The 19,219-nt window shown below is 40.1% G+C and overlaps 1 protein-coding gene across 1 annotated transcript; it reads left to right on the top strand.

Annotated features, from left to right (window-relative positions):
• Positions 1 to 1,435: 1,435 nt before the first annotated feature.
• On the top strand, positions 1,436 to 8,611 carry LOC128745910 (uncharacterized). The gene is made up of 2 exons (XM_053842976.1): positions 1,436 to 6,687; positions 8,176 to 8,611. The coding sequence occupies exons 1-2, from the start codon at positions 1,436 to 1,438 to the stop codon at positions 8,609 to 8,611; spliced, it is 5,688 nt and encodes a 1,895-aa protein (XP_053698951.1).
• Positions 8,612 to 19,219: the final 10,608 nt, after the last annotated feature.

The raw sequence follows: 19,219 nt of genomic DNA, 5'->3' as shown, positions 1-19,219 counted from the left end.
AAATTAAAAAGTAACCCCGTTAGTTTGCATGAGGAATCGTTCAAACGAACGGGGGTCCACTGTATTAACAATATACAGTACCGCCCCGCTAATCCGACAAATTTATAGCCGGATTAGCGAATTTTAACTCGATAATCCGACAGTCAAACTGACGTCAGCGTGAGTTTGAAATGTGGTTTTGTTTACATCCATACGTAAACAACTCCGGAAATTTTTGAAAATATTTGTCGTAAGTACGCAATAACTATGTTTTATACTCGGTAATACTCAATTTCGTCAACAAAATACTTTAAAATTCTTAGTTAGTGTCGAAATAAGCGCAAGCACATCAGTCTATTGAGAATAGCAATGAAAATATTATAGCCATGGCAAAAGTGAACGTAGTTAGAAGCAGCACCATGTACCATTTCCATTTAGTTAAAAAGAGTGCCATTCTGACTTTAACGGAGACGCCAAACGAAGGTAGTGTTCGATTGAAAGAAGTCAAGTACAATACGTTTTAATTCGGAATTTTCCGGATTAGCGAGATCCGGACTATCGAGTCGTCGGATTATTGGGTGTCGGATTAGCGGGGGGATACTGTAGTTCACTCCTCTATAATCCTGAAGACACGACTACTAGCGCCATTTCGGCATAAAAGGTTACCAAAGTATACCGTTAATTGAACATGTCTATCGGAAAAGTAGAATCAATATATATAGAATGCCAGTGTGACGACGAGACCCCTCGATGCAGCGCAGTAGCAGACGCACTTTCATGCGATCAGCTTGATCGACCAGCGATCAGATAAATCGACTTGCGATCGGCTGGATCGACGTACAGTTGGCTACGTTAGTAGTGATATCAAAAGCATCTTATTGTCTACGAAAAAGAAGCCAGAATCAGATTGTAAAACGGAGCTCGCGGAGTTATAATTACTCGTTTATATATTATAGTATGTAAATTCTTATTTTTTATATAATCAAATAATATTTTCTGTATTTAACGTAGATTGGTGAAGTGCATAATTAATTGCCCAAAAGATATATTTCTTATTGTTATTAAATATCTATCATATATTTGGTAACGGATTTCTACCAAGTGTTACGATCCTTCAATTGGATAGCTGAGTACACCAAATAATTTTGAGCCATAAATATCTATCATGTAAGTTTAGATTATAACCTCAATATGAAAGCACATTTATTATAAAGAATTATAATTAATTAGATATTTGGTAACGGATTTCTACCAAGTGTTACGATCCTTCAATTGGATAGCTGAGTACACCAAATAATTGTAAGCTTGCGAATTTAATCACATTATTATGCCATATTTAATAAAAATAATCGTTTTGCAGTTGAAGTAAATCCTAACGAAAATTCGGGTTTCACTATCAAAAGTGGTGCTATTCCTCCCCCACATTCTTCAAAATTATTTGTACGTGGGAACAATAATGGACGGACAACACAATCTCACCGGATTTAATTGCAAGCGTTGTACCTTGCCAGATTCGGCGGACAATCACATGGTTGCTTGTGATATATGCCAGGAATGGGAGCATTTTAAGTGTGCCGGGGTGGATGAGCGGATTGCTGATCAACCGTATCAATGTCAATCGTGTATCGCCAAGCAGTCGACAGAAAAATCTGTGTTTCTACAACCAGCGGCTGCTGAAAAGAAAAAATCTACCAAAACATCCAGTAAAATGGGATCAAAAGGCAAAAGCAAAGTTCCACCTACGCCTTCTGTTAATAGCATTACATCCAGTAACCGTGCTGCAATGGAAGCCCATATGCGGCTGATTGAAGAGGAGCAACGTATGCAGGAACAGCAGCTTTTGGAGCAGGAGAAAATTCGAAAACAAGAGTGTGAAGAAGAACAGCGTCAAATCGAAGAGCAACGACAACTGATGGAGCGGGAAAAGTTGCTACGCGAGCGTAAGTTAAAAGAATCTAAAGCGTTCCAAGCACAGCAACAATTGATACGTCAGCAGTCTTTAGAAAAGAAACGTGGGTTAATGCAGCAGATGTCCGTTTCTGGTAGTCGCATTGGATCGGAGCTCGATCCAAAAGAACGTACGATGGATTGGATGAGCAATCTGAAAGCAAATGATGGGCCTGTTTGCAACGCCGTCGAAGACAAAGAAGTAGCACATAGTGGTATAGTTCCTCCACGTGCTAGGTCGGTGGTCGAGCACCCTGTCGAAGCACCGTTTCACTCTCAACCACAGGTAAATGTAGCTCAACAATTAGCTGCCCGTCAGGTAATGGGGAGAGAACTCCCGTCTTTCAGTGGCCATCCAGAAGATTGGCCGATCTTCATCAGCAGCTTCGAACAATCGACAGCTGCTTGTGGCTTTACCGACGCAGAAAATCTAATTCGCCTACAACGATCGTTGAAAGGCCATGCGCTGGAGTCAGTCCGCAGTCGCTTGCTGCTACCCGCTGGAGTCCCTCACGTTATTAAAACTTTGCGGATATTATATGGTCGACCGGAACTACTGATTCGATCACTAACCGAAAAGATACAACGACTTCCGCCACCCAGGCATGATCGGTTAGCGACTATTATGGAGTTCGGCCTGGCTGTGCAAAATCTTGTAGACCATCTTAAGGCAGCACACCAAGTCAGCCATCTGACAAATCCAGTTTTAATGCAGGAGTTAATTGAAAAATTGCCCGAGCCCTTGAGGCTACAGTGGGCTATGTTCAAAGGGCAATTCCCTTCCGTAACGTTAGCCACTTTTGGAGATTTCATGTCGGGTCTGGTAGAAGCAGCCAGCGAAGTGACGTTTGAGCTACCGTGTATCAACAATACGCCTAGAGGAGAGAAGCAAAAACCAAAAGAAAAGTTTTTTCATCAAATGCATTCTACAGAGCAGAAGTTCGGAAAAATGCCTGAATCTGCTGCGGTAGGCAAGTCTCAAGGTTCGATCGGTAAACTTTGCCCTACGTGCAGAGTAGCTGGACATCGTGTAAATGAATGCGTTCGTTTCAAATCCCTAAGCGTGGAAGAAAGATGGAAAATTGTACAACAAAAAGGATTGTGCAGAACTTGCCTAAATAATCACGGCAAATGGCCATGTAAGTCATGGAAAGGGTGTGCGATCGACGGGTGCAGTGACAGGCATCACACTCTGCTCCACCCTCTGCCCACTGTGAAAATTTCCGCAAGTCACAGCAGTCAAGGTGCATTGCATTGTCCACTATTTCGTATCCTACCAGTCGAGCTTTTTGGGAACGGTGTTTCAATCACGGTTTTTGCTTTTATCGATGAGGGTTCATCCGTTACCCTGTTAGAGGAAACAGTAGCTACAGAACTCGGCGTTGCAGGAAGGTCTGAGCCTTTGACCTTACAGTGGACCGGGAACATGAAACGCGAGGAACCGAAATCGCAACAGTTGCAGTTGGAGATAGCAGGTAAAAACTGTGCAACGAGGCGTCAACCTTTTCGAGCCCGCACGGTTAGCAGTTTAGTACTTCCCAATCAAACGATTCGTTATACCGACTTAGCACGACGATATCCCCACCTGAGAGGATTACCGCTTGAGGATTATGGAGAGAGTCAACAGAAATTATTAATTGGTTTGGACAACCTTCGTCTGACTGTGCCGCTGAAGCGGCGCGAAGGCGGCAACGCTGATCCTATTGCAACTAAATGTAGGCTGGGATGGAGTATATACGGGTGCGGTGCAAACAGTTCCGATAAAACAACATCTGTTTATTTTCATCTTAGCGCGATCTCCGATGCAGACCGCGAGCTTAACGAACAACTCCGAGAATATTTTAGCATCGAAGCTGCAGGTACTACAATTCCTGTCGAGAAACTGGAATCGGCAGAAGATAGACGTGCGAGAAGGATTCTTGAGGAGAGCACACGACGTACGACGTCGGGTTTTGAGACGGCCTTGCTATGGAAGGCGGACCATCGTGATTTTCCGGACAGTTTACCCATGGCAACTCAGCGCCTCCTCTCATTCGAGCGTAAGTTGCAAAAGGATTCAGAGTTGAAGCAACGCGTTAACATGCAAATAAAGGAGTATGTGAAAAAAGGGTACGCCCACAAGGCCAGCGAAATGGAACTTCATTCTACGAAAGCGAATCAGGTGTGGTACCTACCACTCGGCGTCGTCGTTAATCCCAGAAAACCAGAAAAGTTACGACTCATCTGGGATGCGGCAGCCAAAGTAGATGGAGTTTCTTTCAACACTACTCTTCTGAAGGGACCTGATCTGCTATCTCGTCTCCCCACCGTACTCTTCCGGTTTCGGCAGTTTCCCGTGGCTGTGTGTGGGGACATAAGGCAGATGTTCCACCAAATCAAAATTAGGGAATCTGACCGTCAATCTCAGCGCTTTCTGTGGCGCGAAACATCCGATGAGCCCCCTACGGTGTACGTGATGGACGTTGCCACGTTTGGGTCTACATGTTCGCCCACCTCGGCACAATATGTAAAGAACCTTAACGCAAGGGAATTTATTGACGCTTTTCCTCGAGCGGTTGATGCTATTTTAAATAGCCACTATGTAGATGATCTGTTGGATAGCTTTCGAACGGTACAGGAAGCAGTTGATGTAATTAACCAGGTGAAGCTCGTGCATACCATGGGTGGCTTCGAGATACGAAATTTTCTGTGCAACCGACTGGAAGTTTTATCGCTAATAGGTGAGATCTCAGACGATGGTACAAAAGATTTGGCGCTAGAACGTGAAGGAGTAACGGAGTCCGTGCTTGGCATGCGATGGATTCCCGCAGACGACTGTTTTACCTACACGTTTATGCTTCGGAAAGATTTACTTCCAATACTTCGAGAGGAACACATTCCAACCATACGCGAAATATTAAAAGTAGTTATGTCACTCTTTGACCCGCTGGGCCTGCTATCATTTTTTCTCGTCCATGGGAAAATAATTATACAAGATTGTTGGGCAACCGGAATTACGTGGGATGAACCAATCAATGCGGAACTCTACGAACGCTGGATTCGTTGGACAAGTTTCTTTCCTCTGTTGGATACACTCCGGATCCCACGGTGCTATTTTCTTCCAGGCCTGCCAACAGGAAATCCCAACCTGCAGGTTCATGCGTTTGTAGATGCCAGCGAGCAAGCATATTGCTGTGTAATCTACTTCCGGCTGGAGGTAAACGGAAGCATTCAGGTTTCGTTGGTGGCCGCCAAAACCAAGGTGGCTCCGTTGAAAACATTGTCGATCCCGAAGCTCGAGTTAAAAGCAGCAGTGCTAGGAGTACGCCTTATGAATACCGTTATTAATTCTCACACTTTAACCTTTTGCCGACGTTACCTGTGGAGTGACTCCACTACTGTGTTGGCATGGATCCAATCAAATCATCGTCGATATCAAAAATTTGTTGCAGTTCAGGTGGGTGAGATACTAATGGTGACTGAACCGCAAGAATGGATGTGGGTTCCTACCAAGCTTAATATAGCAGACGAAGGTACTAAGTGGCGTTCGGATCCAAACTTTCGCTCCGATAGCCCATGGTTTGTAGGGCCATGTTTTCTACGAACAACAGAAGAACATTGGCCAAAACAAAGGCGATATACTACGACGGTGGAGGAAATACGTCCTCTGCTTATACACACATCTGCTTCACCACTCTTGGAAGTCAGTCGCTTCGGTCGCTGGGAAAAGCTCAATCGAACAATGGCTTACGTTATCCGCTTCATTCAGAATCTTCACCGAAAAAGAAACCGCTTACCCCTTGAACTTGAAGAAATTAAACAGCAGGAATTTCAAGAAGCAGAAGAAGCACTCTGGAAGATGGCACAAGCGGAGGGTTTTCCTTCAGAAATAGCGACTCTCAAACCTACTCAAGGGTCTCCTCAATCGCGCCATGCTGTTGTTGCGAAATCTAGTTCCATCTATAAAACGTGGCCATTTCTAGACGAAAAAGGCATACTCCGCAAGCGTGGTAGAATAGATGCTGCACCATTCGTTCTATTCGATGCAAAATATCCAATCATTCTCCCAAAGGGACATCCAATAGTTTTCCTTCTGATCGACTGGTATCATCGTCACTTTCGTCATGCGAATCGAGAAACCGTGGTGAACGAAATGCGACAGCGCTTCGAAATATCTAAACTTCGGGAGCAAATTAAAAAAGTAATGTCACAATGCAATTTGTGTCGAATAGCCAAAGCTTCTCCAAGTCATCCCCCCATGGCGTCCCTTCCCAGCAGTCGATTGACACCATTCGTTCAACCTTTCACTTCTGTCGGCGTGGACTACTTTGGACCAATCCATGCCAAAGTTGGCAGGAGCGATGCTAAGCGGTGGGTGGCCCTATTCACCTGCCTGACAATTCGTGCAGTGCATTTAGAAGTGGTGTACAGTCTATCAACGGAATCATGCATTTTGGCTGTTCGGCGCTTCGTTTCACGACGTGGATCTCCAGCTGAGTTCTACTCGGATAATGGTACGTGTTTCACGGGTGCCAGTAATCTTTTGCAACAAGAGATATTGGAAAGAAATCGAGCATTGGTCACAAAATTCACCGATGCCCATACCTGCTGGAAATTCATTCCTCCTGCAACGCCTCACATGGGAGGCGTGTGGGAACGACTTGTGAGATCCGTGAAAGTCGCTGTCGGAACGTTGTTGGATTCTCCCCGAGTTCCGGACGACGAAACTTTACTTACCATCATGTGTGAAGCAGAAGCCATGATAAACCATAGACCATTAACGTATATCCCACTCGAGTCGGCTGATCAGGAAGCACTTACCCCGAACCATTTTCTGCTGGGATGCTCGAGTGGGAAGAAAACCCTTCCGTCGGAGCCAATAAAAAGGCCCAAGCAGCACCATTTGTTGCATGAAGGGTTACGCAACTCTAATTGAAACATTCAAATATGGTAAAAGTTCGCATCAGTTACCTTTATCGAACTGTTATGTGATTGAAAAAGCGCAAGAGGTGGAGCCTATATGCAACCAATGGTTACACAGATGTTTTATGGAACATCAATGCGCGTTATCTATCCATTCGCGACTACGATACTAAAAGAGATTTTAAGCCTGTTCGCACTCCCACGAAATCCTATGCCGCGTTGTCAAAACTTGCGCGAAAACATAAACAAAAATACTTCCTTCTCTTTTTTTCTCGCGCAAAAACCAATGCGCGTTATCTAAATACAAGCAGGTATTCGCGACTACGATACTAAAAGAGATTTTATGCCTGTTCGCACTCACACGAAATCCTATGTCGCGTTGTCAAAACTTGCGACTACGATACTAAAAGAGATTTTAAGCCTGTTCGCACTCCCACGAAATCCTATGCCGCGTTGTCACAACTTGCGTGAAAACAAAAACAAAAATACTTTCTTCTCTTTTTTTCTCGCACAAAAACCAAACAATTATGAGCAACTTCATCACGAATTATGTTTAGCGGGAACCGGGATTTCCTCTCAGGGCTCCAAGACGAAAATTATTTATATTAATATTCTTAATGCGACTTTAGTTTTTTGGGCCTATTATGAGCTAATCTCCATGCCATTCAAAATTTATCGTGCAAAATATAATTTTGCTTTGTATTATTTGATGCGCCTCGTGAAAGTTATTAATTTATTTATTTTCAAGTTTAAAGAATTAACCCAGCCAGATTAAGAATTCGTTTACGATGGAAAAATGCGGTGTAAAATCGAACTAGATACTGCAATCAAATAATATTTTAGTAAATGCCATGGATTCCTGATGAATGTTCGTGTAATTATTGTTAAAATAAAAACATTCCTTCGTTGAAAAATATTTTTTCATAAAAATATGGCAGAATATGATGTTACATTGGTTGTATTTGTTTGGTTACATTTTATTTAACAATATGCCGTAATCAACATGATGCAACATCATGTGACATTATTGTTTAGTAATGGCATTATAATAACACGATGTTGCGATGAAGTTTCATGTTACTAGATATAGACTAATATATTTGTGACAGCCAGTATAAGTATTGGATAACCTGAATCCAGCATATTAATAACATGAAGTTGCTTATTTGTTGCGTGTTTTTTTTTTTTTAATTCTATATTAGAGAGGTTTTCAGCCTGCGGCTGGTTCGCCTCTTTGTTGCGTGTTTCAATGCTGTAACCGGTGAAGTTTTTTGCAATTTAAACAAGACTTAATAGCCACATGGAAGATGTTGCAAGTGCTGTTTGGGGGAATGCTACTCTGCGTAGCAGCTGGAAATTGGCTCAATATTTACGCGATGAGTTCTGGCGACGGTGGATCAGAGAATATCTGCCAGTCATAAACCGCAGATGCAAATGGTTCGACGAGGTCGAAGACATCAAAGTAGGTAACTTGGTATTTGTAGTGAGCGGAGCTTCAAGGAATCAGTGGATCAGAGGTCGCGTATTAGACGTGATTCGGGGACGTGACGGCCGAGTACGGCAGGCATTGGTCCAAACGGCTACAGGCGTGGTAAAGCGTGCAGCGGTGAATTTGGCGGTACTCGACGTCAGAGAGAATAGTGAATCCCACCATAGGCACTTGGAGGAACCGCGTCCACACCAGGATTCACCGGCAGGGGACTGTGACGACGAGATCCCTCGATGCAGCGCAGTAGCAGACGCACATTCATGCGATCAGCTTGATCGACCAGCGATCAGATAAATCGACTTGCGATCGGCTGGATCGACGTACATTTGGCTACGTTAGTAATGATATCAAAAGCATCTTATTGTCTACGAAAAAGAAGCCAGAATCAGATTGTAAAACGGAGCTCGCGGAGTTATAATTACTCGTTTATATATTATAGTATGTAAATTCTTATTTTTTATATAATCAAATAATATTTTCTGTATTTAACGTAGATTGGTGAAGTGCATAATTAATTGCCCAAAAGATATATTTCTTATTGTTATTAAATATCTATCATGTAAGTTTAGATTATAACCTCAATATGAAAGCACATTTATTATAAAGAATTATAATTAATTAGATATTTGGTAACTGATTTCTACCAAGTGTTACGATCCTTCAATTGGATAGCTGAGTACACCAAATAATTGTAAGCTTGCGAATTTAATCACATTATTATGCCATATTTAATAAAAATAATCGTTTTGCAGTTGAAGTAAATCCTAATGAAAATTCGGGTTTCACTATCAAAAGTGGTGCTATTCCTCTCCCCCACAGCCAGTGTCGTTGCAGTGCTCATGGTAAACATCACACATTTGAAAATTACGTATTTACACTGTATGCGCATTTGTGTGAGTGATCGATTCGAAACGGGAATCTGATTGTCAAATTAAAAAGGCAACCCAATAAAAAATCCTTCTGCTTTTCCGTAAATCACGTAGGATAAATCACCCGATTTGGTCGTTTTGGGGTATTTCGTCGGCAGGACAATTTTCTATTGGGCAATTTGACAATGTAGTTCCCGTATCCAAGACACGAACCAGCAACATGTTTGCCACCAAAATATCCATGAAACACCTGCGACACTGGCATTCTATATATATATATTGATTATACTATCGGAAACAACTGTAATTGGGACTGCGTTATATGAAACGCGTTATACAAGTACACGTAGCATATGAAAATTGAGTTAATTGGGGCTATACCCAAATTTTAGGAAATTTTAAATCAACACGACCATGCTTTCTTTGGGGAAGATGTCAAGTATATATTTTTCCATCTTACAGATGCTTGGAGAGACAGAAAAAATGCCCTCTTGGTCTTCCAGAGCTTCCGGAACATCCGCTAAATTTACATTTCTGTGAAGTTTTCTCATAGCTTCAAAATTCTTTTTAAAGTCCCTATGGCTTACTATTTGGCGTAATATAAGTAAAGTAAACAATCCGTGCTATTGAGAGGCCCAAATACGATTCTCTGACAAATCTGGAACATCCGTAAATGTGGTTAACGAGCGAAAATTGTTCTATGAGCTCGGAATTATGTTCATTCAACCTTGAATTGAACAATGTGAAATAGGAATATAAATTCAGCGGTTTGTGACTCAACCTGGCCACTATGAAATGCATCGAAATATCCGACATTAAATGATTAAAATTGATGATCAAGTCTCGAGTCTGCTTATCGCGTTGAAGAAAGCAACAAAGTTTTCGTAGCCTGTTCGCTCTTACAAGAAGCCCCATTCTGAATTGTCCAGGAAAAGGTGAAAGCAAAAGCAATAATACTTCTCTCTCACTTTTTCTCAGGCAAAACCCTTAAAAATATTAGATACCGTCAACGCGGATTACGGAATGGCCATGGCTAACTACGATGGTTAGATTTCTGTTAAAATTTTCCCAGAAGAGCACAATACCTGGTGAAGAGCTTATACAAAAGTTGATTTATTTGCTATTAGATTTGTAAGTATAGGTAGTAAATGTTACCGGTAGTTCAGTTTACTATAAAACATCTATCAAATTACACTAGCGAAATTGGTAATTTCAACAAACTTGCCAAATAACCTCGTTTATTTGTCAGCGAACATTTGCAGTATTTGCATCATTTCTGTTTCTAAATCCGAAATGTTTTATATCAAACCATTTTCAAATTGTAACGCGGACTTCAACATGAATTTTCACTTATTGTTCACTTTGACGGCAAATCCTAATTTTCCAATGAACATTTTGGCGGCCATGTCCAGTTGTGAGCGGCCTATTTAGTTGAGGATTGCTGATATTCCATTTCATTTTGATCTGCTACAAATTAAAAACATTTGCATTTCCAGTGACCAATTTCAGGTAAGCTTTGAATTTTCTCCCGATGAACCATCCAATGGCAAAATTGAGTCACAAATAGTTGAACTATACTTCTAGTGTAGCCAAATTACACTCAACATATTCACGATATATTCTGAATTTTCCGGAGGACCACCTACGGCTTCCTAAGGTCACTTATTTATTACTTTTTTTAAATTTGTATCAATTACCCGACCTTAGTTACTTCAAAAATATTTCACCAATTTTAACCAACTTTACCAATACGAAAATTTCAACGGATATTCCGGAATCTCCAGCAGGCCAATCCGTAACTTTGTGGTTTCCGTATACCACTTAGAGAGTCTGTTATATGCCCTACAACTTCTTAAAAGACACCACGGTCGTATCTGTTCAAAATCGCTCAAAATTCGAGTTTAGCCCCAATTGGGTCCTAAAGCCCTATGTCGTTTTTAGCTTGAATCGATGAGGTTAGGGATAGGAACACATATTTTGATATTCAATTTTATATTTTTAGGCTATTCCAGTTAAAGACCTTTTTTTTTAATTTTGTGAAACTTTGAACAAAAAATAAACATTTGGGCAACCTTATCCAGCTTTTTACGCGCTATAATGGCGGACGCTATAAATTGTGTTCGTAATATGTGAACAATCTTTTTGACAACTCTGCATACATCAAAACTGGGCACTCTTCTCCTGTACGGCAGTGTTGCTCTTTCTTTCGTTTACGCAAAAGAAGGAAGGCACTACAAAAACTATTTTTATGCCAACGTAAGAACCGATAACTCAATATTTAGTGAACGGGACATAACACTAATAGTTCTTACAAACGGGTAGTTTACCTTTTAAACCGACCGGTTTCGGGAAATATGTTTCCCATCAACGGGGTGATGTCCAACTGATTATCTTGAAGAGATGGAGCATTTACATCCAGGAAGGCAATAGTTTTGTTTACATTTCGCACAGTTTTGCTTTCCTTCTTTGACGTAAACGAAAGAAAGAGCACGGTAGTGTTGCAAGAGAAGAGTGCCAGATTTGATGTATGCAGAGTTGTCAAAAAGATTGTTTGCATATTACGAACACAATTTATAGCGTCCGCCGTTATAGCGCGTAAAAAGCTGGGTAGTTGTGCATGGTTGTGTCAAGCGGTGTCTAGACAACACGAATTATAAAAAGAAACCATAGTATGTCTTGAAATGTCACGGAAAACTTTTTGTTTACCTTCACGCTCATGTGATAGTGTGTCAACAAGTCAAAAGTTGAAAAGTCAGGAAATGGCTTGGCAATCGCGACCTAAAACATTTTCTGAGTTTACAGCTCATTTTCCGGTTCCGGTCATCTCAGTTTAATTAAGGCCTTTGTCAAAATCAGCAATAAGCGTAGTGACTGCACTTGGTCACAGCGTGGATGGCTTCAGTTTTCGGATGCAACACCCGCCATCGAGATGCGACCGTGTTTGGTTAGAAACGCACAGAAATTTTTGGTCTGCCGTTCGCCCTACTGCTGATTTACATCGGAGTAGCAGAACATACCAATCTGATTGATAATACGGTGCCAGTTTCGGTTGGCGTTTTTTTTTCATACTGTTCTGCGGGGTCGATTGTACCTAGATTATACTGTTGGCCATCAGTTTGACATCGTTTAGTCATTCTTAGCGCAAACTAGATTTGGACAAAATCTAGCACCGTGAATCGATGGATTGGAATACATTGCCCGAATCAAAACTTTTATCCGATAACTAATACAAATTTGATGTTCCACTTCCTCACGACCAGCAAAACGCAGACAAGCACAAGAGACAACTGCGAAGCTGTAACTGTCAAAACGATCAGCTGCTCTAATGTCAAACCAGAGTTGCCAGTGAGAAAAAGTTATCATTGTTGCCAGAAACGTGTTATTTTCGTTATGTCAAGGAAGATCTGTAATGTCAAGGGAGAATAAATTACAATATTTTTGTTTTTTAATTTTTTAGTGCTCTGCATCTTTTTAAAAAAGAAAAAACTATACTCTGGTAGTCATAATGGGAAGCTTTATCGTTCCTTCTAAAAAAATCATCTTTTTATCACAAATTTTAGGACCCAATTAACTCAATATCCATATGCTACGTGTATTTGTTATACGCGGAAAACCGCGTTATAAAAATATCGTAGTACCCGCGCTATAGAAATCCGCGTTCTACGAATCCGCGTTATACAAATCTCTACTGTATATAGAATGCCAGTGTCGCTGCAGTGCTCGTGGTAAACATCACACATTTGAAAATTATGTATTTACATTGTAAGCGCATATGTGTGAGTGCACGATTCGAAACGGGAATCTGATTGTCAAACTAAAAAGGCAACCCAATAAAAAATCCTTCTGCTCTTCCGTAAATCACGTAGGATAAATCACCCGATTTGGTCGTTTTGGGGTATTTCGTCGGCAGGGAAATTTTCTATTGGGCAATTTGACAATGTACAGCCTGAATTCGTTAATTGGGCCACGACTGCACTCTAGCTGATTCGCTAATTGGGCCGACTGACAGTTGTTAGAAATTTCTAAACTCGAAAATTCCATATAATCACAGACAAACAGACATAACACTCGTTTTCCATTCATCGTATCGATTAAACCGTCATTTCAAAATTGGGCTTAGTTGGAAATGTCTCCGTTTTGGTCAAAGTGGCGCTTTTTGACGAAAGAAGGGGAATTCCCCATAAAAAATACTTGCTACTTCGGGGGATACCCATATTGCTATTTGATATTTGGGAATGTCGATCATAGATGGTGCTAGTGTTCAGGCTAAATGTGAGGTACGATAATTTTTGTTGATTTTTCTTCCAAGAGTTATGTCTGTTTGTCTGTGATATAATTTTGACATTCAAGTTGTCACATAGCCCAATAGAGGTTTTCCGTCAGATCATACCCCTTCTTTTCTTATTTTTTCTCGAAAGTACTCCCAACACGAGTGATAATGGTGCAAAAATATATTTTTTTCGTTGACTCTAGAATTTACTACGATTTTTCAAACAATGTAAATTGCAAGAATGGTGAGTTTCTTTTCACCAAATCACGAATGTTGAGTTTTAAAAAATTCGTTTCGGCTGCACTGTTTATTAAAATTTTCAGATTTTCTGGCAGCATTGCACAACAGATATTGACATATGTGTATCAGCGGTTGAGTGAAAAGGACAAAACGAATGAAGCTAATGATTACCTTCTTTTTCGTTTCGTGCGTTGCTTGCCACAAGAGTAAAGAGTGCCATAAATGGTTTCGAAGTGGTGAAAATAGAGGACACTGGTACAAAAAGGCATGTAATACATCCGAGAAGTGACGGGTTGAAATATACGTATTTTAGTTTTTCATTTTTACAGTAGTTAGAGGTTTTAATAAAGAAAGTTTTATATGGGTATAATTTCTAAGAGTCAAAACCGAACATTTAGTGGAAAAAAAAATTTTGACGGAAAACCTCTATTAGCGAACACCCTATTAACGAACCGCCCAATTAACGAACCACCAATTAACGAAACTTTGCTGTAGTTCCCGTATCCAAGACACGAACCAGCAACATGTTTGCCACCAAAATATTCATGAAACACCTGCGACACTGGCATTCTATATATATTGATTATACTGAAACTAGAGTGACTATATACAGAGTGGCGACAAGTCATCCCAAATGTATGCAATGCGGTTTTTCCAAGGTTTTTCTTTCTCTTTCCTGCATACGCATTGGATAGGCCGTCTGCTCGATTGGAATGACACTGATCATTCCAATTTTGACATTGTCGCCACTCTGTATATAGTCACTCTAACTGAAACAACTCAACTTTCATAGAGTGACTGTATACAGTCACTCTAAACTTTCAATCTGTGCTTTCAGTATAGAGTTTAGCCATTTCTAGATAGAATTAACAAAAGGGCGAATGTCACAAATGTAACCCAAACGAATGAGTTATTTTCTGCTGGACCAGTATAAGAAAATCAGCTCTCGCTCGATTTGTTCACGTTTGCCACATTCTCTGGTTTGCTAGTTCTATCTTCAATTCAATTCAATTCAATTCTCCATCATCCCTTTTACACTCATGGAATTGTGCATATGAAGATAGAATCAACAAAAGGGCGAATACCGCAAGCGTAAAAAACAGGGGGCTGGCAGGCGACCATGTTTTTGCAGCTAACATGTCGATCGCAGCATAACAACACAACATATCGTAAACATTTTTAAATTTCGCTCCTGCAACTTTCTGTGCTTCCGATTTGATGCTTAATACTTCTACCAGTTCCAAATGGCAGTTTGAGCGCTCCGCCACGATCAAAACAAAGCAAAAATTAGCAATGACAGGTTTTTGTTTTGGGCCGTATTCAAAACGGCCCGCGATATGTGTGTTGCTGTCAGTTGACGTTGAAAGAGATAGGGTTGCCAGTCCCCTGTTAAAAATCAGAGGGGTTGTGTACAAGACACGACCGCATATATAGGTGACGCAGGACTACGTAAGTCTCTTTGTACCCAGGTAACCAATAAGCATTTCCAATGCAATTTAAAAGCAAGCCAATAAGCATTTAAGTTGCCTTAAATGCTGCTTAAATGCTATTTTGGCAAAATATGCGGCTACTTTACTGCTAGCCCTCTTATAGTGCTGACAGTGCTTATTTGCAGCGAGTTACCAACAAGAAGAATTTAAATAGAATTGTGGATGCCAATTTACAACAGTTATGCAGTCAAAAAGCTGATAAACAACAACCTGCAGTATAAAACGCCAGGGATGCTAATAAACGACTGATTTACTGCTTATTTTAATGCTTATTGGTTACCTGGGTAGTGATAGTAGCATGCTTGTAATCATTCGATTCTTCATGTATACATGCTATATGCAACATATATAAATGCTATATGCAACATACATACATGCTACATGCGTTGTATGTAACATTTATCAAAGTAGTAACATTGCATACGTTCAATTCTCAAAAGATTGTGCATTTGAAAACAATTTAACAAAATCAAGAACACAAACTATTGCTTTCCTGCTACCTTACTGAAATTAAAGATTGTTTTTATTACCCATGGTTCCCCACGTTGAAGGGATTTTACCAATTCAATCCTATTTTATCAACAGCACATCTTTTCAATACACTTCTAATGAAACGGTAAGCATGCGTATTCACGGGAAACTAGCAGTCATTGACTTTTCGTCGGAAAGCCCAATTTCGGAAGCAGCTTTTCGGCCCAAAAGCGGGATTGTGTTTATAAAAATGTATATACTGCATTCTTTTTGCCAATCTGAACACAGCGAATATATTTTCATAAACCGAATTTTTGTTTCAAACAAAAAAACTGCTTTTGAAATTGGCAGCATCGATTATGACTAATTTCACCTTCATACAGAGTCGTATTATAACCGAACACTACAGCTGTAGCACATTTTTCCAACACAGATATCAAATTCGCCGAGGTTTATTCGTCTCGCAGTAAACAATTTGCGATCTGTTGGGACAACGAACTTGTGTCATTTTTTCTGGCACACTTCCCTAACACAGACATCAAATTGGACTAGGCTCAATCGCGTTCGTAAGAAATCTGTTGGTACGAGGGGGCTTTGTCACTCTTTCTGGCATACTTCCCAAGCAAGGACATCAAAATGGTCTAGGTTTACCTGCGGTGTTAAGAAATCTTGTTGAAATGAGGAAACTTGGTCACTTGTTTTGGCTTACTTTCCAAGCACAGATATCAAATTGGTATAGGTTTAGATCATCGCAAAGAATCTTTCAACCAATCACGAAGCGAGAATTCTGGTAAAAGATAGGTTCATTATTTTCAATTTTTCAATAGTTCAACGTCAAGAACCCATACTTTTCTTCATTTGGGTCAATTCTTAGAAGATTTTCCGATCGATTAGTGTAAGAATATTGAAAATCGATCGGAAAACCGCTGAGCTATTAGCGGTCAAAACCAAGGGTAAGTCGCTGAGAACATTCCGTTCACTTTATTCATAGAAATTTTGTTCAGTCTGTGCCTTACTGTGCCGCTGAGGTGCTGATCGTGTGAAACCTGCCAAACTCGCCTGCGCCCAGCCAGACTGTTTTGATCGTTTTGACAATAACAAATATTGGCAGGGCTGCCAATTTTTAACATTTCCAAATTTAAATGTCAAAAAGGTGGGCTACAGTGTGCCATAAACTGTGAAATGAATGTACTGCAATTGTAATCAATGAGGTAAGCTGTTCCTTAAATTGAGCCTGCAACAATGTTCTAAGCGACTTACCCTTGCTCAAAACCTTTCATTTTTCGTGACGCTCGCATTTTTCGATTTTTTGGAATGACACCCTATCTCAAAACTTGCCGTAAGACGTAGTCCTACGTCAAAAAACCATTTGAGAGTTGATTTTGCTAGGCTCGTCCAGCAAAAAATAACTCACGCGTTTTGTTTACACCTGCGGCACTCACCCTTTTGTTAACTCTATTGAGATATGTGAGTGTAAATGAAGAATTATTGTCAAAAATCTTTCTGTTCCTCACACTCTTTAATGATTTCCTGACCTTGCTTGTTTTGAAGACTAAACATTTACTGGTGGCAGCACCTTATTTTCGTAGCCGCGTATTAAGTGAAAATTTCAAGAAATTTACTAGACGGTTTAAAGTAAAAACGTTGCTACAATTTAAACATTTGGTTGGATCGCTAAAACCAAGACTTTTGTCAATTTTTCGTAAAACAAACTAATCCTTAAACTAATAGTTAGTTCTATTATTGGTCAAGTGCTAAATTTGTGAAATGGGTCGCATATACAGTCAACCAAAAAAGTATTCGGACAGCAGCGCATACAATTTTCTTTTAGTAATTTTGCACAGTATTTTTGCAAAGAATGGTAACACATATTTTTTAAAACAATGTTTAACTAAAGCATATTTAGATGCACAACAAAAATTCGGGGAAAAGCTTTCCGTTTTGAAGATAGGGTACATATAGTTTGAATTCCTCAAAAATGCAGCCAAAAAAGTATTCGGACAGTTAACTATTAGTTGAAACAAATGTCCTTTCTCGCTCAACTGCTACCTTGTAGGACCATTTACATTCTTGATGACCTGTTTTAATCTGTTTGGGATAAAATTAACAATTTTTCAAATATCCCTCTGTGAATTGCTGACCATTTTTTTACAAGAGCTCGGTTTAAGTCATTGTGATAAGAAATCGAATGATTTCTCATTTAGAAATAAAATTATCTAAAAACTACAAGGTATACAGCCCTAAGGGTTGTACGAAAGGGTGACGTAGGACTGTGTCATATAATACTCATTAAATAATATGTCAAACTAGATAATCTGTCTTACACAATTATTAATAACTGCTTGATAGAAGCTCAGCCAGGTGTATCTGGGACTGGACAATAAAATCGGTGCATTTCTTGAGTCATGAGGATACAAGCAGTTCACTTCCCTACTATTCCCTAGCAATTTAGCAGTAAATACAGTAAATAGAGCAGAGATAGTTTGAACATTGTTTCACGATCCACTATGTAATTTAAGTATTCACCAGATTTTCACAACTAATTTAAATTGAAATTTTAGATTCAATTTTAGATTCACGAATAAACAAACATTTGTTGCCATCAATGCACTGAGTTGTAGTGTATTTTTGTAATTTCGCTACGAAATTTATTATGAACTTCTTTCTAAACAGCTCAAATAGCATGCGATAATTTTCTATAAATATGCTTACCTGTCATTTCATGTGACGGAATTATAACGGTATGCGATGGATTGATATCTGCGGGCGATGCCTCTTCGTGCGACAAACTTGCAACTTCACCTGCCGAACTAGAAGCACTCTCACGCTTTCGTTTGCGTGATAATCTAGTACGCTCTGCTCCTGTTAAGGATATCCTTGGTTCAATTACTACACCAGCCACTTGTTCACGAATACGTTTACGGTGGTTACGTAAATATAACGCCTGCAACCATTTAGACATAGCGAATTCTTTAACAAATCACTACTGTATTTCACAAAGGTTGAAATAGCAATGAATGGCCAGCCCACAGATCATTGTAATAAATATGTTATGCGTAGTTTGATATTTGAACCAACTTCCTTCAAATAGTTTCTGGCCGTTGGTTACAAATAATAATCAAAACCATTTTGCACATTTGAGATAAATTCTGATTATGCTTCATTTAATTAGTTTGCGGCCCTTAAAAGGGCCATTGGTTACAAGTAACATCAACCTCTTCAGTGCAGTCAACAATCGGTGTTGCCACCAATAACCGGTCTTGCCGCTAAATGCCGTTGGTTTCGCCACCAATAGCTGTCGATGGTAAATGCTGACCGTCCGCAGTGCGATTGTGCGATGAATGAGCAGACGGCGAACCAAGAGTACCATTTTATAGTCACTGGCACTGCCGCTGCTGCTTGTAAGCTAGTGAGGTGGTGGGGGAAACCAGATCAATTGCTGCTGCTGCTCGAATGATTATCCGACGCTGAATGAGCAAGCATTTTCCATGGAACGTTGAAACGTTAACCATTTAGAAAAGTGAAGAAAATTCTTTTGATTCTTCAATTACTCTAGTTCTTA

This window comes from Sabethes cyaneus, chromosome 1, assembly GCF_943734655.1.
Source record: "Sabethes cyaneus chromosome 1, idSabCyanKW18_F2, whole genome shotgun sequence".
Taxonomy (NCBI): domain Eukaryota; kingdom Metazoa; phylum Arthropoda; class Insecta; order Diptera; family Culicidae; genus Sabethes; species Sabethes cyaneus.
Note: the sequence above shows the minus strand (reverse complement) of the source record. Positions and strands in the feature narration are given on the sequence as shown.

Excerpts from the sequence above, each read along its gene's own strand:
- LOC128745910 (XM_053842976.1), top strand. The coding sequence starts at position 1,436 with ATGGACGGACAACACAATCTCACCGGATTTAATTGCAAGCGTTGTACC. Across the intron at positions 6,688-8,175 it reads ATAAACCATAGACCATTAAC|CAGCTGGAAATTGGCTCAAT; the intron begins GTATATCCCACT and ends TACTCTGCGTAG.